At 40.4% G+C, this 23,320-nt stretch overlaps 1 protein-coding gene across 1 annotated transcript in view; it reads right to left on the bottom strand.

The window, feature by feature from the left end:
• The window catches only part of DPP4 (dipeptidyl peptidase 4), an 83,104-nt gene that overhangs the window by 22,077 nt on the left and 37,707 nt on the right, over positions 1-23,320 (bottom strand). The window contains exons 9-19 of the mRNA XM_003266171.3: positions 20,752-20,912; positions 19,140-19,252; positions 10,424-10,559; positions 8,375-8,419; positions 6,195-6,302; positions 5,842-5,909; positions 4,909-4,962; positions 4,414-4,535; positions 2,799-2,846; positions 2,459-2,557; positions 75-144 (exon numbers count right to left, since the gene is read on the bottom strand). Coding sequence (XP_003266219.1) covers positions 75-144; positions 2,459-2,557; positions 2,799-2,846; positions 4,414-4,535; positions 4,909-4,962; positions 5,842-5,909; positions 6,195-6,302; positions 8,375-8,419; positions 10,424-10,559; positions 19,140-19,252; positions 20,752-20,912 — 1,024 coding nt within the window. The remainder of the gene's footprint in view (positions 1-74; positions 145-2,458; positions 2,558-2,798; positions 2,847-4,413; positions 4,536-4,908; positions 4,963-5,841; positions 5,910-6,194; positions 6,303-8,374; positions 8,420-10,423; positions 10,560-19,139; positions 19,253-20,751; positions 20,913-23,320) is intronic.

Below are 23,320 nucleotides of genomic sequence, written 5' to 3'. Positions count from 1 at the left end.
TTTCAGTAAGCTGCACTGAGAAAAATATATATGACTCAATACTTCTAAATTGCTCCCTTCTCTTGAATACTTACACATCTAATAGTAGAGGATATTTCTTGGATTTATCAAAATGGGGAGGCAAGATCATCTGATACCAAAATTCTAAACAAACAGAAAGATTAATTAGTGAGGTAAGAAAAATTATTAACACAAGATTTTGTTCCTCATCTCCGTCAGTAGCAAGTCATTTCTAGAGTTTAACAATTTGTTAAATGAGAGTAGAAAAAGAAAATGAACTGCTTGGATTCAGCACATTTTTAAGATATAACAACATTTTCTTACAGGTTAAAATACTAGTTAATGTTAAAACATAAAGTTGTTTCTAATGTATCTATTAAATACATTGGTGCCTAGTAACATAAAAGTGCATCTTAGAATTTCTAATGTTTTGTTTTTATGATTCTGTTCTTTGGCATCCGATCTACTTATCTAGTTTGTTTATGGCTTATGTTCTAAGTTTTCCTCCAAAATGTTTTCCTCTTCTTGAATTTCCTTGAAGCTGTTTAGGATTTTTAGTTGGCCCCAACTCTATTTTAGAATTCTGATTTAATAACATTTTTGTAATTCTTATTGCCATCCCAGACCGCAAAGCTGAGTTCCCATTTTCAGCTCTGTGTTTCACAGAATGAGATCGGGTTTATATGGAGCAAACTGTTGCGTACATTCTGTATGATCTCCCACGGGTCTGTTTCATTCTCTGTACTTGATTTAACATCAGTTTAATAAAATTTGTCCCCAAATAATGAGTCAGTTTCCTTTGCTCCCAAATAAAAGATGAGTTATACTAATAGATCTACAAAAAAGTGTTTTTCCACATTTAAATAAAATTATTCCAGGTTCAGTAGATTTAAACTGTAGGCAAAAAATTCTTATCTCTAGAGCTATTTTTATCTAACATTTATCTTCCTTTTTGTTTATGTTTGTTACAATTATTTTACCTGAAAAGAAAAGAAAGATTTGGGAGTAAAATACATAGATAGATTTATCTTCAATTTATATTTTGCTGACTGTTGTTATGCCTTCTGATTAAATGTGCTTGTAAGAGCAAAATTTAAGCCTCTATTATAATTTCAATAGAACACCAAACTATCAGTTGACCATGTTATTTTTAATGAATATGCAAAACCCATCATTTGATCTCTGCTTTGTTTGAATCGGCATTAGTTGATGGGAAGGTGTTTTAGTCCCACTTTTTTGGAGATGTATAGTCTTTGGTTTGGGGGGTTCTTTCTATTCACAGAGTCCCACCTTCCCGGCTCCCTCCTCCCTGACCTACCTTTCATCCTTCCTGTCTGTACTTTGAATGGCTATAACCACCACCCAGTGGGACGTCCCCATCCCCACAGCTCCATCCTACATCCTGTCTCAAGTCATCTGTCTACTAATGTGGCTTCCCTGACCCTAAAACCTGCAGGGGCTCCCCAGTGTTCATGACTGAAATAGAATGTCACATCTCAGTATTCAGTGCCTTCTGTAGCAGGCTGTCAATGTTAGCTCTGGACAACTCTAAGCTCTTGCCCCTCACATGTGGCTCAAGGGTCAGTAGCACTAGCATCACCTAGAAGCTTATTACAAATGCAGAATCCTGGACCTTCCTTGACCTGCTGGGTCAGAATGTGCATGTTAACAAGGTCCCAGGAGACTCACATGCACATTCAGTTTGAGTAGCACTGCTCTAAACTGTTCTTCATGAGGATGCTATACTTTCCTGTGCTTTTCCTGATATTTAAAATTAGATGTGTTGAATCTTCTCTATTACCCTAAATTTTTTTAAAAGCCTAAAATGAATCAATCCTAATATAACAGATTCCTCCCTCCCCTATAAGCTGTTAGCCCTTAGTGGAAAAAATAAAGAAAAACAAACAATAAATAACAAGATTTTCTACTCAAAGAAACCCATTGTTCTTACTGGTCTCTGAATATAATCCACGATTACACAACCAGGCCGGAGACCACACTATGGGAAGTCAGCAGGGTTTGGAAAAATTCAAAATTTCTCTTCTGAGACTGAAGTTTCAATATTTTATAGCCAACACAAATTGTTTTATACAACTATCTCAGATGTCCTTGATCTCTTTGGGTTAAAGGTGAAATATGTTACGATGTCATTAAGTTAAACACACAATTAATATTAGTAGAATAATAGTCACTAATGGGATAAAAGTGAACTAACAACAGAGCATGTTCTCCAAATCCCTTCCCTTTTGACAGAATAAGTTTTATGTAGAATGGTATTGTGTTTTAATACAAAAGGATGTAAAACTAGTATTTCTTGTGACAAAACATTTCATGGAAAAATAACCTTCTAAATTAGATTTATATATAACATAAAATACGTATTTTCAGATCAAATTACTATAGTTAGAGTGCATTGGTGTTTCTGTGAAAAGTACTATTCCAAAGGAATTTAACTTACTTGTTTCATTCAAAATAATGAAGTCCAGTTTTTTGGAGGGCATCTGGACATTCTGCAGCATTTTATCCAAAGCTGAATTGTCTTCCAGGACTCTCAGCCCTAAAGAAATAGAGGAGACAGCAGTCATTCATTACAATGTGAAAAATGTGTATTATGCAGTGCAATAATGAGCAAACATGAAATTCACTGATCGGACTATACATATTTCAGGTTATAAGGCTTGTGTTCAACTCATTGTCAAGACACAAAGCCAAAGAAAATCACACAATGCTAAGTACATGTTGGACTTATGCAACACACTTTCTTAAAAACAAATGAAGAATAAAATATGAGAAAATACCTTTATCATTCACGCTGCTGTGTAGAGTATAGAGGGGCAGACCAGGACCTGTTAACACAATCAGGGAAAAATGTTTTGGATGAATACTTTTTTAGAAAAGATAGTATACATGACTTTTCAAAAATACCATTTGTTACCATTTAATGATAGAACATATAAATATTATAATGCATAAGAAGTTTAATACATGTTAGCTGTTTCTCCTCCCCCTCTCTTTAAAATAGTTGCAATTTCAGTGTAAGAAGTATTACTGGAAAGGCACAGGGCTCAGCAGAATGAAGAAGGAAATGAATCTGTGCCCTGCTGGGCACCTTGGGCACATTATCATCTCTGAACTTAATATACTCATCTGCAAAGTAAAATGTGAGCTGACATCCTTCCCCACTCTAAATCCGTGATCCCACAGGGTTTTTCAGGCTCTGCCCAGGTGGGCTGCAGAGCCCTGGAGCCAGCCTCCTTAGGGAGGGACGGATTTCCCCCTGCTGCCCCCACTCCCATGGAGTCCCAGAGCCAGGCGGCACATCTGCACAGTGCCTGACTTGGATAAGCGATTCCTTTCTGGCATGCAAAAGTGTTTTTCTCACAAGCCCATATCGTCACTATTTATCCCAACTGTAGTAGTTGCAGAGTGGAAGGTAATGTATAGAAAAGCTATTTTGTGAGCTCTTTAATTTTATGCGTTTGGATGAAAATATTAATTTTTATACTGGATTAGAAACAGTGAAGGCACTTTCCATACCTGGGGATGAATTCTGGCTCACTAGCTCTGTGACTTAGGACAACAGAGCTGTGCTTTGATTTCCTCACATAGAAAATGAGGATAATAATATCTACTTGATAGAGATTTCTTAAAGATTAAACAAGATCATGAATATAAAGCTTTTAGCACAATGCTTAGAATAAAGTGCATGCCCAAGAAATAACTGCTAAAAAAAAAAAAGTCATAGTAAAGAACCATAAAGAAAAGCATAATAATAAAATATACTAGTGAGGGAAGACTCAGATAACTGGTTTGAAAACATTTATTTATTTTTGTGCTACGGACAGTTCTTTTCACAATATCCAGATCCTTTCTCCCATTTTGAGAAGTAACCTGGCACACTGTTTAAAAGGGATGGCTCGGGAGGCAGAGGCCTGTTTTGAATCCTGTTGTGCCTGTAACTCACTGTGTGACCACCTGCATAAGTCACTTGGCCACTCCTTGCCCGGGTTTCTTCATTTGTAATTAATAATAGCAACAGCAACAGAAGATGGAGCAGTGAGCATGTTGGGTGACATGCACCAGCCACATACATTTTCTCATTGAAAGGGACGAGTGCATAAAATAATCATTTAAAACCCCACAATATGTATGTATTTAACGCTGAAGTGCTTCTGTTACACACAAGGGTGTGTGTTTGTGCGTGTGTGTGTGTGTTCGGTCTAAGGCAAGTTACGCAAGTCTCTCAATGATAAGGGGAAGAAAAGATTGTTTATGCTCACAACTTAAATGTGAGTGGAGAGAAGGGGACTTAGGTGATTTCAAGAGCTCCTCAGATTCAAAAGGAATAGAGGGAGCTGCTTCGAAGTGAATAACAGCGGCGACTGCCCTCCCTCCCAGGGAGCTCAGACTTACCGGAACATCTCAGCTGATAATACTTTGCCTCTTTACTGAATGACACAGAATAGTACTGACACCTTTCCGGATTCAGCTCACAACTAAGACACGTCACTTTTGTATAGTCACTAAGTTGGATTCTGTAAAACCAACGGTGGAAATTAAGTGCTTGAAGAAGATAAATGAAAGGAAGGAACTGAATAAAGCCATATTCTAGTTTCAAAGACAGCAGCATGCCAACGCAATCTTTAGGACTCTTTTTTTTTTTTTAACGTGAAATAAACACATAAATTAATTGTAACCTCAAACCTCCCATTGTTTGGAAATATCACTAAACATCAAATAAAGCCATTCTCTCTTGTGGACATGTAGATTGATTTATGAAGGAATAAAAAGTGCTCAATAGCAATACCAGTTTAATATTAGTTAGGACAAGGCAAAAAATAAAAATAGAGTTCAGAAATTGTTCGTCAGCTAAAATGACTCAAGTCGACAACTTCACAGGGCTCTTACTTATAAAGATTCCTTCCTCCTGGCATTCCTTTATATTCATTACTAATGTAGTATCTAGGAAGAGAAAAAAATGAAATATATATTAATTATGTTTTTTAAGAAGTCAGAGGCGATCCACCGCACTCAGACCCCAAGCCTAAGTGTGCACGGAGCGCGCGCACGGGTGCCCGCCGCCCTCCGCCATCGCTTCTGTGTCCCTCACCCCCGAGAAGCCATTTTGCTCCGTCATCTCTACACAGAAAGGTCTTGTTCTTAACAGAGTAAAATACGTAAAACCAGAGATTTCTTCCTTAATTAGAGTGACAAGTAAAAACACAAAAGAAGGCTTCTGTCAAAAAAAAAATAGGACTAGATGGCAGGAGCCCCATGTTCCTGAGAGCAGCAGAGCCACTGCTGAAGAGGGGCTTCAAAAGCTACTTCGGGCGGTGGCAAAATTCCTCCGCGATTAGACCAATAAAGAATCATAAAAGTGCCTAAGATTCTAATGAAAAATAACACCCCCTTTTCTACCAACTCATATATGGCAGTTGACAGCCTCTGCAAAGCTTTCCATTTTGCAAAGAGTAAGGCCGGGACGTGGACAGATAAAATTGCCTTTCCAAGCCTTCCAAAAAATCAGTGCCAGCTGAAATTTAACAAAATGCCCCTCATTGCTAGTTCAGCTTTCCACAACGTTCATGTAAAAGAGGATGCAGCTCTTGTAATGTAAAGCAGGTAAGAGCAAGAGGTAGAGCTGCCTGGTGGCATGGTATCAAATCTGCTAAGCATATGTGAAAATCATTAAGGCTTCCGTATGTTAAAAAGAAAAAAAGTATTGAACACATTCCAAAAAGACTACTCTTTATTTGTAGGAGATTTTTTCCCTACTTCTGGGCAAAGAGGGCATGATTATGACAAGTAGGTTTATATCCTATCAATTGTTACAATACTCACAGATAATCGCTGGTTAGAGCTTCTATCCCGATGACTTCCCAGGTGCCTTTTGTAATAAATGTGCAGTCCTGATGGGTTTTTTTTTTTTTTTTTTTTTTTTAAAAAGAGATTGATTAGAGACTCTCTCTGTTCAAAGTGGAGGATTAAATCATTTATAGCAGGAATTCAAATAACCTTGATTTTTTTGTTGGGTTTCCCCACCCCGTTCCACATTACACAATACACCACTGAGGAGTTTAAATTAATCTGATTTTTATACACATTGATCCACCTTACCAAATGATTTCCACTTCAAGTTGGTTTCCAAAAAAAAAAAGAGGTCAACATGAAATAAAATATGTAAGAATACTCACTTTTTTATTTATTTGGAAATAGCAAATGTGTCTGTAACCTTCTTCATTGCTGATGATCTTGTAGAAGCTATTACCGTCAGAGGTAAAATGAGGTTCTGAAGGCCTAAACTAGAAAATAATAGAGAACAAAAGAACATTAAAGCACAGTGTCTCATCTCAGTACCAACTTTAGTTTTAGAAAGTCCTGTCCAATACCTATGCTCAAAAATCCATGCTCCATTTATATGCCAAATTAAAATTAAAGTGTCTCAAAAAGAAAATTCTCTTTCTATAAAATGTGAACAAAAACACCATACTCATAGGTAATTTTTGTGAGCAATAAATGAGAGAATGTATATAAAGAGGCTTGTAGAAAACAATAAATAGAAGTGGTTGCTGATTTGGAGACATCTTCTCTCTATGGATGATAACTATGACTTCCGGCTGCAAGCACCTGGAAAATAGCATTAACCTTTCAGTTTGGAGCAGTAAATTTCCTCAGTGTCACAAATGTGCTCTCTTGAAACAGACATATTATTTTGTATTGTTTCAGGTTGGGGGTGGTTTGCAATTTGGGGATATTTTTCTTTCCTGTTTTTACACATATTCCTTTTTGAAAGTCAGACTTAGTATTTAACCGTTTCTGGACTACATACTACAAGGAATGTCTGTTGTATATTTCATATGAAAACATTCATATAGTTATTTTTATTATAAGCCTTTCCATTTTGTTAAATATGATCAACAATTTACAAAAAATATTTGTATAGAAATATAGAACAAATTTCCATTTTTTTACAGTTCAATAAAAGATAGTACTCAGAACATAATGCAGTTTAAGTAGAAGAGAGTCTATCCCAGCCTGAAAGGAATATGCTGGTTTACGATTTTGATTTCCTAGCTACATTTGAGAGCAGGTAGGAGATGGTCTTTTAAAATTGTTGGTTCACTTCGCCCTCGATGTTTCCTCTCTCATCAGCTCCCATTTTGGGAAGGAAGAAAAATGCTTCCCTCTTCTATTTAGTGATTCAAAGCGAATTCATTTATGGAGCAAGCTGAGGCGTGCGGTACACTTGGTGTTCTCATTACAGAGCTTTGAAACACATTCCCCTCTCTAGACCTGTGTTCACAGCCTTATCTTTTTAATACATTTCCCTGTTTCCCCTGGATGGAGTTGTGCCTAGTAGAAATGTGTGAAAAGTGGCATCTGTCTGGTTAAATACAGAGAGGAAAAAACATATTTTTTTCAAAGAGTCGTGAGGAAGTGTAGCGTGTCTCTTGCCATGGAGGAAACCACTTTTCATGTTGGCAAACCTCTCCCCTCTGCCCAATCAATGCCTGAAGAAAAAGGACTTGTGAATGCTGCCGGAGCTCCGAGCCCAGCTGGAAGGGGTTGTCTTCTTGGACTGGGGACCTCACCTCTGTGATCCAAGAGGTATAAAATCTTTACATTTTGGGGGTCACTTTATTTCCCTCTTAAAGGGGGCTTAATAGAAGTGATCATAAAAATTAAGTGAGATTCATTCCTCATCTACCATGCAAGGTGACATGATGACTGGAGTTCCTTCATCAACTCATTACATTCCATGGCCATAGCAATCTGGGTGGTAATTCTGTGCAATGTGTATATAACTCAGTGGGACTGAGAAGCATGACAAGTCCCTGAGGGTCACCACACTTTCCTGGATAAAGCTCTGCATCTGGATGCCTAATAAAGCATAAGCCTGCAAGTATGATTTCCTCCAAAGAGAGGTGCATAGTGGGCACTGTGTGGTTGCTGCTGAGTTTTTCTGCTTGTTGTAGTCACCTCTCCTTAGGTATCTGTGCAGGCTGGGGACAGAACCTGTGTTTTCTGTCTTTAAATCACATAACTTCAAATGTGAGGTCACTGGACACCTTGGCCAACTTTCAGCCATGGTTACCCTTTAACTTGCTGGGAGTTACAACTTGCCAGGAGTGCGTTATGTTTTGTCTGCTCTGCTTTTGATTTTTCACTTGTCCCCTTACTTTTTCCAACTGTGTGTGTTATATATTCTTTACAAAAAGATATCTTTATAGGGAGCATTTACATATTTTGAGAAATAGGTTAACTAATATTGCTGTTAATAACGTATCACTTAGAGCCTTAGTTTTGAATAGCTGCATATCAAATAGCTGAGTAGCTGACTCATCCATAAAATCCCACAACTTATAACACTTACTCTTCCAACCCAGCCAGTAGTACTCATTTCAATGTGTTGCCGTGCCTAGGAAGGGAAAGAGACAATGACAGCATTTCAAAGAGAAGTCAGATGAAATCTATAGCCATAATTTATGGTAATATAAATAGAGCCGTACTTACAATAATGGAAAACTATCTCCATTCATATATTTCTATTTATGTTAGTATTTTTCAAGTCATTACATTAGATCATTTGACTCTCTTGCCTAAAGTTATATCGTGGGTCCTTCTGGAAGCTCCACTGGTGTTTTAAATCCAGCATGCACAAAACTAGAGAGAATTTCATTTGTTTTCCTCTGTCCCACCAGCCTGCTCTACTCCCTCATTCTTCTTCTAGTTAGTGGCACCTATTCACCCAAGCCAGAGACCTGGGGGTCATTCTAGATTCCTGCCCTCCTCATAGTCACCTCCTTCAGCCCCTGTCACATAGTTCTTTGACTTCTCTGTCCTTCTCTACAGCTAAGGACTTTGTTCATGTCCTCAGCAGGTTGCCTGGGGTCTGTTGCCAGAATCTCCTTGTTGGAGATCCTGCTGCTCTTCTCTGCTGACCTTAGTTAGCAATAGATAGGCCTGTCCCATTGTGATAGTCTTTTGTTTAAAACCTTGAAACAGCTCCCCATTTCTTACAAGATAAGTCCAAACTCCCAGAATGGCACCTGAGCCTTTGCCTATATCTCTAGCCTCAGTGCTCCCCAATACACCTCTCCCCCAGTCCCTAGTTCCTGCATGTTCCAAGCTATTCACACTGGATGCCTTTGCACAGCCCTCTGCTTATATGGCGTTCAGTCCTTATCTGCTCAGCACATGGCAACTTCCCCCAGGCTACTCTATAGCTCTCCCACATCATCTCCTTCCCCAGTCAGCCTGCCCTCAGTAGAGCTGATCATCTTCTTTTGCCCTCTATTCCCTCTGTACCTTGGTTGAACCCTTTTTATGGTACAATGAGGTATTATGAGGATTTCATTGGCAGCAAGCAAAGAGCTTGGGTTTTGCAGTGTGAATTCTGACTGTGCCCTGTGACCTGAGCCAGCTCCTCAAACGTTGATCCTCAGCTTCCACAGTGACTTGTATACCATAAGTGGCAGCTTTTATTATTTATTTTGATAATATTCCCAACTAGAACAGAAACATTTTGGGGGCAGGCATGCTGACTAATTCACTTTTTAAAAAAATCCATAGCTTAGCACAGAGCTTGGAACATAACAGGAATTCTATGTTTGTTACATAAATTAATAAGTGAATCAAGTTATGCGAGGCTCCAGTTCTGGGAGGTGAGAGTCTGCCCTGAGCCTAGCCAGGATGAGAGCAGGGAGGGTAGGCATGTGGGCACAGGGTCTGTGACTAGATAAGGGGGATTGGGGAGGTGTCCTTGGCATATGCCAGCAAACCTCTTCCAGGATCCACCCCTCCCAGGCTGCGGGCTCCCAGAGGGACTTTAACTTTGACCATCATCCTAGTTGGACCTCGTGGTCTCCTGGCTAGAAGCCTCCCAGCACCTCAAGGTTGGATGAACAGAGTTGGCCTCAGGATTGCCACCCTCTCAGACTGGCAGTTATTTGTTTGCATTCTAAAGCTGTTTCCTGCTTAAAGACAGTGACAGTATGGTAATGGGTTTGTGGCCTCACGTGTTTGTTTTGTTTCACACACACTCAGCCAGTTATTCCCCATTCCCTATATTATCTTTATTAAAACACACTTTGTTGAGCTTGCAGCTGCTGGCCCTCTTTGGTTTTTAGAATATTGACGTCAGATTCTATCTTGTGGTCAGTCACCCCCTCTCCTCTTCCCAAGTGATAGTATCCATAACTAAAACAGTATGACTAGTCCGTGTAGGAGAAATAGAAGCACCTTGGGATGGCAGGTTATCCAGGAGTTTTATTCAAGATTTTATTGCCTCAGGATCAGACAGAGTCAGAAAGAAGAGAAACTCAAACTTCATTTCCTGATTCCCAGCCTTCACTCTCCCCAACTGCACAGACCCTCTGATCACATGTTGCTCTAGAAGCAGAACCTCCCCGTTCAGTCTCACCACTAAGCAGTTCCATCTTCCACTGGACTCATCATAGTCACAAATATCCATGACCGAATAGTTCTGAATCCTCCTGAGCCACTGCAAAGAAATTCTTTCTTGTGTTGCCCATGTCACATCACACAAATAGTGATCCCTGGAAGGAAGAAAGAAAGGAAGGACAGAGAGAGAGAATGAATATGACTATTGCCAGACCTTGGTACAAACAGACATTTTACTCAGTGAAAAGAAATCAATCTTAATGGGAAGTAGAATTATAAATGGTTAATGAAACCATTTAATATAATATTTCACCTTTTCTTGAAGCTTAAAGTACAATTTAATTTGGAATGAAAATTAAAATATATCCGACAGGAAAAGCAGCAACAATATTCTACAGTGGCTTAACATGCGTGACTCAAACCATGAGCTCAGGATTTATGAAGTCCTCAACTTGGCCTTTTGGTGGTGCCGGGGAGTCAAGGGTGATGTTTTCGCATCTCCTTTCTGCTGTCTTGAGGGAAGTGAGGCCACGGACACTGACTAAGATTTGACTATTTCTGGTATTTTACGTGCTTCTCCAGAAAATTCTTTCTATTAGGGTGAAACTACAGCTGACCCTTTTCTCAACTTCATTTTCAAAGGGGAAAAAATTGACTCACACCTCTAGAAACTTTGAAAATCAAAGAAATATATTCTAAAAAGACATTTCTCAAGAGTCAAAACATGAACTCTGTGAAGAAATGAAAGAACCCTGTGGTATTTTCACATAAATTTATGTCAACAGAGGTATCTCTAGCAGTGCATCCTCCCCAACACATATTTTAAAAATTTTTGGAACCACCTTCTGATTTATAGTGAAGTGCGTGGAATTCGTCGTTTACTTTTCTGCTGGCCTCCCTCACATTATTGGCAATGGATAGTTTATGTTTTTGCTCCCTCCTCCTCCCCCATTGTGGTTTTGGATGACTATTCACAAATCCCTGCTCTCGAGTGTCTGATCGCAGCCTTGCTCTTTTTTGTCAGAGAATTCCAAATGAGTATGTTCATCCCCCTCTTCCCGGCTGGTCCGGTGGCCGTATCTCCTCCCCATCCCAAATGCTCTCACACAATCCACTTGCTCTCTCCTTCACAGGCTGGACCTGCCCCTCTCTTTGCTTGACTGCAAGCTCTTTTACAGGGTGTCCGCAGGGCCTAGCAGAATGCCTGGCTCAACACAGGCACTAATTATATGTCCATGGAATGCAGCACTGAAGAATGGAAAGCCCTCTCCTGACCTGTGGGACCTGTCATATTGTCATACTGAAGGACCATAGCTTTGTCCTTCTTCAGAATTCATAGATCAATTTCCATCTCCACTCCCTTCGCAGACACCTAATCACACAACAAACATTTACTGGGCACTCGGGATGGATTAGGTGCTGGATAAAGCCCTTTAAGCCCCTCACAGCTTCATCATCCCCATTTTACAGCTGGGAACACTTAATGTGCGAATGTGCCTGGTGATACCGGGCTTCCATGCTACCCTGCTGCAAGGTGCAGGTACTGAAACAAGACCGAATCCCTTCACTCAGCCGCAGAGCACCGCATTTCCATAAATAGGGGTCCCTTTTCATTTCAGTCCTTTCACTTGCTTCTGAAGAACCTATATACTACCTAGTCTGGGTGGCTGGTATTCTCATGAACACTCCATGAGGTTTCCCAGTTGCCCCCTCTTTGTTCAGTCTTGCTCTTCAGCCTGAAGTGGCCGCCAAGCTCTAACTTCCTTAGGTCTTGGCCTAAATGTCCCCTCATCCACGATGTCTTCTTGGAAACCTCCTTCTCCCACACCACTCTCCCGGGTCTCATTGCACTCATCACAAACCGCCAGGCTGCAGGGGCTGAGAGTGCAACTGCCCCTTTCCATGCCGGGAAACACAGACATCTCATCCAGTCTGACGCTTCTGCATCTGCCCAATGCAGGGGAGCTAAATGAGAACCCGGAAAGGTGAATACACTTTACCCAAGACAGGCAATAAATCCGTGCAAAGAGAATGGAAGTATGAAAAGCACAACAGAAAATGAAGCTTTCTGAAATTAGGTTTTTAGACCAGATGTTGGAAAACTTTTTCAATTAAGGGTCATAGAGTAAGTATTTTCAGCTTTGTGGCCCACATCTCTGTCACTACTCCACTCTGCCTTTGTAGCACAAATGTAGCCAGAGACCATAATTAAATGAATGAGTTCATTTAATATTCCACTGAAAAGCTAAAATTTGAATTTCATTAAACTTTCACATATCATGAAATATTATTACTCTTTTGATTTTTGTTCCCAACCACTTAAAAATGTAAAACCTGGGCAGATCACCTAAGGTCAGGAGTTCAAGACCAGCCTGGCCAACATGGCAAAACCGTGCCTCTACTAAAAATGCAAAAATTAGCCAGGCATGGTGGCACACACGTGTAATCCCAGCTACTCAGGAGGCTAAGGCATGAGAATTGCTTGAACCCGGGAGACGGAGGTTGAGGTGAGCCAAGATCAAGCCGCTGCACTCTAGCCTGGGCGAGAGTGAGACTCTGTCTCAAAAAAAAAAAAAGTAAAAACCATTCTTACTTGTGGAACACACAGAAACGGGCAGTGGACTGCATTTGGCCCATAAACCCTAGGGTGTTAACCCCTGTCCTATATCAGTGGTTACTATTTTTTCAGGCCAAAAACCATTTGGACAATCGATGAAACTGATGTACCTCTCTCTAGGTGGGAAAAGCCTCTCCACTGACATATATACAACATCTGAAAATTCCATGGGCATAGATTAGGAATTTGGGCTCCAGCAATATTATTCTTCTTTTTAAAAGTGTTCTGGTAGAGCGAAGGGGTAGGTGATGGGGGGAAAAACTTTTGACAATAATTAGTGGATCACCCAGTACTAAATAGCTTTATCTATTAAAAGTCATAAATTAAACATCAGGTTCAGAAATCAGCAATATAAAAGCAACTTTTCCCGATTTGAAAACATTGAGTAATGGAATTTGGGAAGTCAGCCAGGAAACTCACGTGCATCAGTCATCTTCCCTGCCCATTTTCAGATCAAAGGTTTATGGTCCTGGACCCTGCATGGCCTGGGTTACTCTCCATGACCCCAGGCGTACTCTGCACCCTGTGCATGCTCAGCAAGACAGTTCACCCGTGGCGCAGACAGGAATTTTTGAATTTTCTTATAAACATACTTCTCTTCAATGGCAGCCTTGAGCCAAGATTATGCCAGTCTGAGATGTCAAAGAATCATAAAAAAAAAAAAAAAAAAAAAAAACCTGCCAGGTGCAGTGACTCATGCCTGTAATACCAGCACTTTGGGAGGCCAACGCAGGTGGATCATTTGAGGTCAGGAGTTCGAGACCAGCCTGGCCAACATGGTGATACCCTGTGTCTACTAAAAATACAAAAATTAGTCAGGGATGGTGGGGTGCATCTGTAATCCCAGCTACTCAGGAGGCTGAGGCAGGAGAACTAATTGAACCTGGGAGACAGAGGTTGCATTGAGCCAAGATCATGCCATTGCACTCCAGCCTGGGCGACAGAGTAAGACCCCATCTCAAAATAAATAAATAAATAAATAAATAAATAAATAAATAAATAAAGCCAATGGCTCAATTGTACTTTTTACTGAAAAGTTTAAGTCCCACTTAAAACCAGAAAAATCCAACCAGCAGGATTATCGTCTATGCTTTGCACACTGCATGCTGCTTTTATTCTGCAAAAACAGACAGGCCGATACTGAGTAGCTTTCTTATGTAATGGTTTTGGTGGGGTGGAAGAGGGACCGCCCCTGCAGTCAGGCCTTCCTGAGAGCCTGGACAACTTACCCAGGTTAGACATATGAGCCAGCAAGCTCTTCTACCTTCTGCAGCTGGATTAGTCCAACGGGAATATGGTTGATTTTAATACTAAAATGATGGAGTAATTTCTGGATGTAAAATAATGAGTTCACACCCATGTGGAGTCTACTGTGTGCCAGGAACTATTCTAAGTGCTTGACATAAGCTCATGACCACCCTATGAGGTAAGTATTGCAGTTCATGGTCTGCAGACAAAGAAACTTAACAGCAGAGGATTTAAGTAACTTGCCCACTATCACCCAACTGGGAAGTGTTGGAGCTGGGATTCAATTCAAGCTTTTGGCTTCAGATTCCCAGTTCATACTCGTTCCCTCTATGAAACCTCCACCCATCCATTTGGGAAATGTTGCTAGCTAGTTTCACCTTCTTGCTTCTTTTCAGCATAAAGTTCCTCACTTAAAGAAATCTATTCCTAGAGAGCTGTGTGTAAACTAAATTTTATAAGGCAAATTATATGTGAATGCACTGAGAGAGACTTGTTGAAAATCACACAACAGAGAATACCCTTGTAAAGTGACCACCTGTCCCAGCATAATGCCTTGCAAACAGTAAACATTTAATAAATGTTTTTTGGGTACTATTAATTCCCTTAATTTGTGTAAATATTTCTTTTGGTATATTAAGGATACTTAAAATAAGGCATTTATTACCAACTGGAAATAATATTCGAGGGAAAAATGCTACAAAGAGCAACTGCAACCGTGGAATGATTAATTCAGTGAATCACCCGAGGAAGCGGGCGTACTGCCAGTGCTGGCCGCGGGCTCCATGCCACCCTCTGCTCTGATGGGGATGCCAACCCTCCCAGGTTCGCTGACAAATCCCTCAGGAGAGGAATGGGTGGGATGAAACGAAGCAGATCTGAGGGCTGCAGCACCCGTACACCCGCACAGTGGTAGCATGCAGGTCCTAATGTGCAGGTGTCACTAGCTTCCAGTTTATTTATATTCTGTGTGACAATCTGAGGCTTTGATGTTGCAGCTTTATAGGCCAGGGGTCGTAACAGTTCAGAGAAGACACAGCAAGACTTTATATCTATTGTGTCATTCAGGAGCAGAGAGAGCAGGGGTGGGGTATGTCATGAGCTGGGTGTGATGAGCCCCAGAGCCATTCAACAGATGTTGGGTGGGGTTACCACAGTAGAACATGCCCTTTCCAATCCCCTAGATTCAGGCCACAGAATTTTTGGCAGAGAGGAGATAAAAAGGAGGGATTTCTATGCAAGGTCATTTTGAAGTCTATCCATAGTGGTGGCAGCGTGAACCACTATTCTACACACACAAAGTCACCTCGATAACTTACTCATCCATTCATCCATCCACTCATCCACCCATCCTCTGCTTATCTATTAGTTTATTCTACAAATATTGGTTGGGCATATGCTATATCACAGGCACCCTACTACACACTGGAGATACGACTACAGGATTGGCCTCTACTGCGTAGAACCTGTCTTACTTCAGTCAACAATGAATGTACTGCTCTAGATAAAAGTTAGGAGATTTACGATTTTACATTATGTGCTATTTTCCTTCAAATTTTTGAGCTTTCCAGTTCTCATTATGAACAATGAACACAAATTAACAGCATAACAAATCTAATCAACTTTAGCACTAAATCAATGCAGGCAGCAGGGAGACTCACCCTGGCTCAAGTTCAGGCCTTGGTTGTTGGAAACGCAGCCTGGCTGCCCTTCTTACTTATCAGAGAAGCAGGGCTTCCACCCATTTCTGCTAATTCTTAACAAAGTCACAAACCAGCCTCATCCTCCTGTGGATTTCACTTGCTGCAGGTTCTGTGGTGAAGGGATATGGCCTAACAGGAAAACTAATGAGGGAAACATGGGCAGGAGGAAGGAGGAGAGGCACTGATCCTGGCCAGGCTTCCCACTCCAGGAACTAGTAAATCACCAGGTAACAGGCTGAGCAGGTTACTAAGAGGCGTAACTCACCTGGATTTACTTGGCCCTGCTGGATCTTTGCATGAGGCCAGAAAACGGTGTATCATCAGGTACTAGAGCATTTTTCCCAGAGAGCATCTAGAGTCTAGTTCTAGAAAAACTGCAACCTTACCAGTGTTAACAGAGACCAGAGCTATATTTTAAACTCCCTAAAAAACACATTCCTGTGGCATTTCCAAAAAACAATATTCTTTGGTAATATACATTCCACACAAAATCTCCATAGTGAGTCTTAAGTGTGACTTAAAGAACTACTGAGAACAAGAACTTATTGATGAATTCACATAAGGCCAAAAATCCATCCTGAGAATTGCTTGTTTCTTGAGCCCAGCACTTCACACAGCTGTGCCTTGGAAACAGATCTGTAAGTGGGAAAGACTTCATCTCTTTGGGGAATAAATGAGACAGCAAGAGCAGAGCAGTGAGCACGGTCCCAGCCCATGAGAAGGACTCAATACATTTTTAACTAAATTATTCAAATATTTTGGTCCAGCAGGCATAGGCCTCGGTCCTATTCCCAGCTTCCACACTAACTTGCTGTGTGACCTTGAGCAAATGACTTTACCTCTCTGAGCCTCGGTTCTCTCACCTGTGCCTCACAGCGGTGTTGTGATTGTGTCCTGGAACCACTCCAGGTTCTGTCTAAGCTCCCGGGACTGTTGCGGGAAGGAGGGAGGACAAGGGCTAGGCCTGCCAAAACTGAGAAGCAATCTCCCATTTGCTTTCTGGCCATACACTTCTGTATTATATCTCACTTGAACAAAGGTTTCCAGATCCTTACAAAGTTTATAAACCATTGATAAGGTCTAAAGCCCCTTTCAGATGGAATCTTTTTCAGAGCAGCTGCTCATGGCTCATCCTCCCTACAGGCAGATATTGGTGACAGACCAAAGGGCCACACCAGGCTCTGCTGGTCTTCTCCTGGGAAGCCCTGACTTTTCCATGCTCTGTTTCTTCCGCCTCAGTGTGCGTCCTCCTCACTGCGCCCTGCTGGAAGCCAACCTGCTCAATCTGCACATTCTCCAGGGGTTATTTTTTGGTCCTGGGGTCATGAAAACCCCATGTTCTCCTCCTCAGAATGCCTCCATTCTATTGCTCGTATCTCTCCTATCACTCCTGGGGGCATTTATCTGAATGTCTTCTATCATCTACTGATGATAAGTGCTACAAGGGCACAGGCTTTCTATGGACATTTGGGAGTAGAAACAGAGGCTGCCCATCAATGATGGTGATTAAAGGTGGCTGGATGGAATCCAAAGGCAGACTTCGAAACCTTTGGGTAAATTTTTACTCCATTGGACAAACCCAGAAAAATTTTTTAAAACTTACTAATCGTTTTTCCCCCTGAATGAATGGGTTACTACAGATATTTCTAACCAAAATAATGAATTACTAACCACGGAGCACAGCCCACAGCCTTCCTGATGTAGTTAATGCAACTCCAGAGAAAATGGATGCTTTCGTACTTCTGTGACGGTGCCTTCAGGAATCTGAGGGCACCAGCTGTAATCACACAGAGGGAGACACGAAGCAGTGTTTAATGGCTTGTTCTTTCAAGCCAGAAAGTCAGATTTGAATACAGATTCATACTTGGTCATTTTCTTAATGTGTAGGCCTCATTTTCTTATTTGTGAACAGGCACATGATGATAGTTGTTGGAAAGACAGAGTGACTTTAAAGAGTCCTAAGATAAAGCATGTGATAATCCCTGTGTCTGGCACATGGTGAGTACTCAATGTGTGCTAGTTGTTATTTAAAAACAGCAACAGGCCGGGCACAGTGGCTCTCGACTGTAATCCCAGCACTTTGGGAGGCCAAGGTGGGCAGATCATGAGGTCAGGAGTTTGAGACCAGCCTGACCAACATGGTAAAACCTCATCTCTACTAAAAATATAAAAATTAACTGGGCACGCGCCATAATCCCAGCTGTACTCAGGAGGCTGAGGCAGGAGAATTGCTTGAACCCGGGAGGCGGAGGTTGCAGTGAGCTGAGATGGCACCACTGCACTCCAGCCTGGGCGACAGAGCAAGACTCCGTCTCAAAAAACAAACAAACAAACAACAACAACAAAAAAACCCAGCAATAAAACCAAATAAATAACAGAAATGAGTAAATATGGAGCTATCAGATAGCTATAAATTGTACCCAGTATGTTGGTTCCTTTACAGGAAAATAAACAAGGGGCTGAAGGTGCTCCATGGCGGAATTTCAAACCACTGACATGATTTCAGGAAGTGAAGTCTTGGAGCACAACATGACCTTGGAGCTCCCTAAACCTAATCCACAGATTTCCTGCATTTCTAGGCCTTACAAGGCTCTGTGGGACCTGACCTTGTCCCCTCCACTCTCTTCTTCACTCAAAAGGCTCCAGTCACCCCAACCTCCTTGAAGTTCCTCCAACACCCCAAGCGCATCTCCTCTGCAGGGCCTTTGCACTTGCTTTTCCTCTGCCCCCTGCTATTGGTGTGAATGGAGCCCTCCTGCCCTTCACATCACTGCCACAGGTCATTTTATCCATGAGGCTTCCCTGACCTCCCCTCATGAGCCCCATCCGTTTTGTTCTGCTCAGGTTTTCTTCACCACATTTATTGCTACCTGGCATATTACACTGTTCTTTGTTTATCTGGTTATTGTCTGTCTCCCCCAATTTGAATGTAGGCTCCATAACACCAGGGGCTGGCTGCTCTGTCCATTGTCATCCTTATCTCTAGAGTTGTGCCCAGCCTGAGGACGTGAAGATGCTCAACAAAGAGTTGCTGAAGGAAAGAATGAATGACTGTCAGAGGGGATGACACAGTGGGAGGCTGTGATCCACTTTGCCATTCACTTTTGAAAAGTTCTCCCTAGAAAGAGTAAAACTGTTTACAAGCCAAGCATTCAGGACAAGAGTCTTACCCTATCAACATAGAAGCAGGAGCAGTGATTTGTGTGGAAGTTGCATTGGTGACTGAGCTGAGAGAGTCTGTATTTACAACAAAGAACTTTACAGTTGGATTCACAGCTCCTGCCTAGGAAAAAACAATCACAGAATTGGTATTGACAAAAAAAAAAAAGTAACATCATTGCACACATTTTAAAACTGCACAAAAACGTCTGCATTATGCCCATAAAATTATCACAATCAGACACGTTCCAACAATTTAATATAAATAAAATGAACATAAGGGAGAGTCATGAAATGCAACCTTTTCATGGTCAGGCAGAAACAGAATACGTGTATATATATATATATATACACACACTATATAAAACTTGAAGGTCCAAAGCACTTCTGTTTAAATAATGAATGTTTATATCTTTATAATTTATCACTTTGTGCAAGCAAGGATAAACCTCTTAAAATCAACTCTATTAATTGCAAATATACCCTGTCTCCCTGAGACCAAAAGTCTTTGATGCCTGTCAGTATGAAGAACACCTTGGGTTCTGCCAAAGACACCATCCACCAGAAAAATCAGGTTACCTGAGCCAACGATGTCAATTAGGAAGCCATCATTTCCATTCTAAATTCAGGTTCACTATGTTGGAGCTTTACAATCAATATTATGACTGAAATCTATAAAACCTTTTTAAATATACACATAGATCTTCGATTGACAGATTAGTTAGAAATAATATGATATTTTTAGTGAGAACACTTTATAGAGTTTTTTTTTATATGTGCCAGTTTCGCTCATCAAAAAATAACATTCCACTGAAAACACATCTCCATATTTAGTCTCTGATCTTTTTTTTTCTTTTAACTTCCTCTGTCTTCCTAAAATGGCAGCTCTTCATAAAGCAAATTGAGTGAGTTGGTAAAAATAAAAATCCCCTTTTCCAAATTTCTTACAGAAAAAACACTTTACTATTAGATTTTCCTGCAGACAATACTGTAGCCATTATTATTATGGTACTAGTGAAGAATCCCTGGTTCCCTTCTAAACCCCATCTTACCCGGCTTACACTGCTTAACAAAGCTCCTCAATTTTAGTAAACACGCAACCCTGAGGGGGAGAACAGCTTTGAAAACCAAGATGTGACACTATTATTCCAAATGTAGGACATGAAAAATTTACATTAGTGCCAAATCTATAATAGAACTACTAAAACTAGTCATGTATCCCGTTAATTAGTAATACAATCTGATATATAACTGAGCTTTGCAACTTCGTCTAGGGCACAATCCAACTTCTACAAATGAGACGAGCTTCTGATTCAATTATAGCCTCTCTTTTCCTCCATTCAAACATTTTCATTCCCCTTATCTCTTTCAAAAGCATTTTCCCCATTTTTTCTGCTTGTCATTCCTCAAAGTTTTTGGAGAAATTACAAAACCTTAAATCACACTCTTTCCTGGGATAATAAAAATACTTTAAAATTGCCAGATGCTGTTGACTTCAGCAAGAGTAATCACAGCAAGCTGTTGAAGAGAGACTGACAATATTTTCATTAGCAAGAAGGGATTAAATGAAACCATTCTCTTCCCATCAAATCATGGAACCACTGTACGAACAGGAGCACAGACCTTTGGATATGGAACCCGTACAGTCTTTGGGTACTGCAGTGACTCATCAGAGTAGAAGGAGTATTCAATAAGTGGGACTTCTGTGTCGTTAAATTGGGCATATGCTAAAAAAGTGCCGTTTGGAGACCACCACAGAGCAGAGTAGGCACTGAAGACTTCCTCTGAAAAAAGACATAAATTGTTCTGTTACAAGAAGTAGCTGATAAATTGGCTTTGGCATTCAAAATATTGTCCTCATTAGCTTTAGTAATTACAGTAGAGTTCAACTAATGAACCACTTTGCATTTGCTGGGCTTCCAAAATCAGAGTAATACAAATGAATAAAAATAAAATCTTCAAGGATATATCTGGATTGTAAAAATAAGTAACCCGTTGGACCATTTTAGAATATTTTAGCATGCAATATTTAATATAAGCTCTACATTTTTTTCTTTATCTTATAATCCTCTAAATTTATGCCTCAAAACATACTAAAAGTAAATTTCACACAGGAGGCTGATTCTCCTTTCTAATTTTCAAACAGTCAACATGCCAGCATACTCTCCCCAACTGGGCTCAGTTTGTACTGAGCCCGCAGGGTACTGGTGGGTGGTGTGTAGCTCCAGGCTATCAAACCAATATGGTGCCCAGAGTTTACTACTCTTGGCACAAACAAGGTGTGGGAAGGATGGATTTAGAATGGCAAGGAACTCCATTGAGACCCCTACTGAGAAACATCTCCTTGCCCAGCCCAGAAACTGAAAACTCCCTTAGATTAACACGCTGCTCTGGTGTATATGCTGATGGGTAAGAGAAGAGGGTCAAAGAGAGAGGCAAATAAAAGACAAGATCTTGCTTTCCAGTACATTGTCGGGCTTCTTTACAACCTCTGGCAAAGATAGCTCATCTCTATGATTGTTATGGGGTCTATACATGGGATATTCAATCACTGGCTCTTAATATGTTGAAAACTCCTTCACCAACTGGGAATGGAGGAGTTAAGTGGACTGGGTGGAGACGCCTATATATTCCACAAGTCTCATATAAGTGTAAATGTAAAAGCAAAAGCATAGAAACTAGAATCTTAGGGTTGGGAAATCATGCATTCTAATCAGTTTTCAGATGCCTGATACCTCCTTTCAAGTTACTTCCAAATGCTTTTTTTCAACAACAAGAAGAAGAGCAAAAATAATTACTGTAATAAAATGTAATAATAATTATTGTGATGAGCAGCTGACATTCAATGAGTGCTAACTATGCACCAGGTATTGATAAGCAATTGACATCTATCATCTCAGTTAAGGCTCACAATAACCCATTGTACTGATAAAGTGAGACAAGCTTGAAGAGGATCAGAAATTTGTCTAGGATCACATGGCTAAGAATTGGTAGAATCAAAAACCAACCCAAATCTCCTTTGACTCATGCTTTTCATCTCCGTGCTATACTGCCCTTTCCTTCCTCTATTTTAGCATTTCTAGTAATAGAAAACCTACTACCCAGTTAAGCAGCCTATTCTTCCTTCGACTGCCTCATATCTATATCATTGATCTATACACTCTTATGTAGCAACTTAGAATTTACAAAACATATCATATTTAGTCTTCACAAAGATCTCTGGGTGATGATTCATAGTTCATTGCACAGAGAAGGCAACTGAGACATGGAGCAATCCAGTGAATTGCCTGAGACAAGAACTAGAACCCAGCCCTTATGACTCCAAGTCATGGTTTCTATTATACTAAGAACTTGTTCATATGCTGAGTTGACTTCCTGTTCTTTGTAACTTTTACCCATTGATTCTGGTCTATAACACAGCTGCAATTACATAAAATCAATATAATCAGACCGAGGTTTTGCTTTTTAGAATTACTTGTAAGTGTAATTAGCAGGTAGTGATCTTTGTCTTGAATTAGTGGTTATTTGGAATGCAGGACATATTTTTCTATATTGACAATTTAGTAATCTCCTTCTAGGAACTGAAGCTATTAGAGAGGCCCAAATTGGAGCTGTGAAGCTGTTCTGCATGTGAATGGCCTAGTCATGAACATGCAAAAGACTCCCTCCAGCGATTATCTACTTTAGAAAGAATGAAAGTGTTAGCTGCCCTCTTATCTTCCAGAGGGCCAGCTGTTTCTGAGGGAGGGTCACAGCTTTGGAAAGGGGCCACTCTTCTCAACGATCCTGGAGGCTGGGTTGTGCTGTCCAAGGGTTAAAGAATCTCTAAGTAGCTAGTGTTAGTAAATTTCATTGTAAGTTTTAGTCAAGCACTTATTTCTAGGACATGAAAATTTATCTTTCTTTTAATGTGATTTGTTGTTGTTGTTGTTGTTGTTGTTGTTATAATGAGTCAATTAAACTTGACTTGGACTTGGTAAGAACTAAAATTAAGTCATGAAGAAAAACTATTTTTTTAAACTACAAAGAAGAAAAAAATAATACGATGAAATACAGATAAGTCTTTCTAATAAGTATGAGGAAACCTTGTGAACAGTTTGGAGCAGCCTCAAAATGCCTTTTATCTTGGCAAATACAGACATAAAAATGTTTTTCTAATATTTTCTAAGTTTCTAAAATGTGTTCCTAATAG

Source organism: Nomascus leucogenys, chromosome 17 (genome assembly GCF_006542625.1).
Source record: "Nomascus leucogenys isolate Asia chromosome 17, Asia_NLE_v1, whole genome shotgun sequence".
Classification (NCBI taxonomy): domain Eukaryota; kingdom Metazoa; phylum Chordata; class Mammalia; order Primates; family Hylobatidae; genus Nomascus; species Nomascus leucogenys.
The sequence above is the reverse complement of the archived record's forward strand: the minus strand, read 5'-3'. Positions and strand labels throughout refer to the sequence as shown.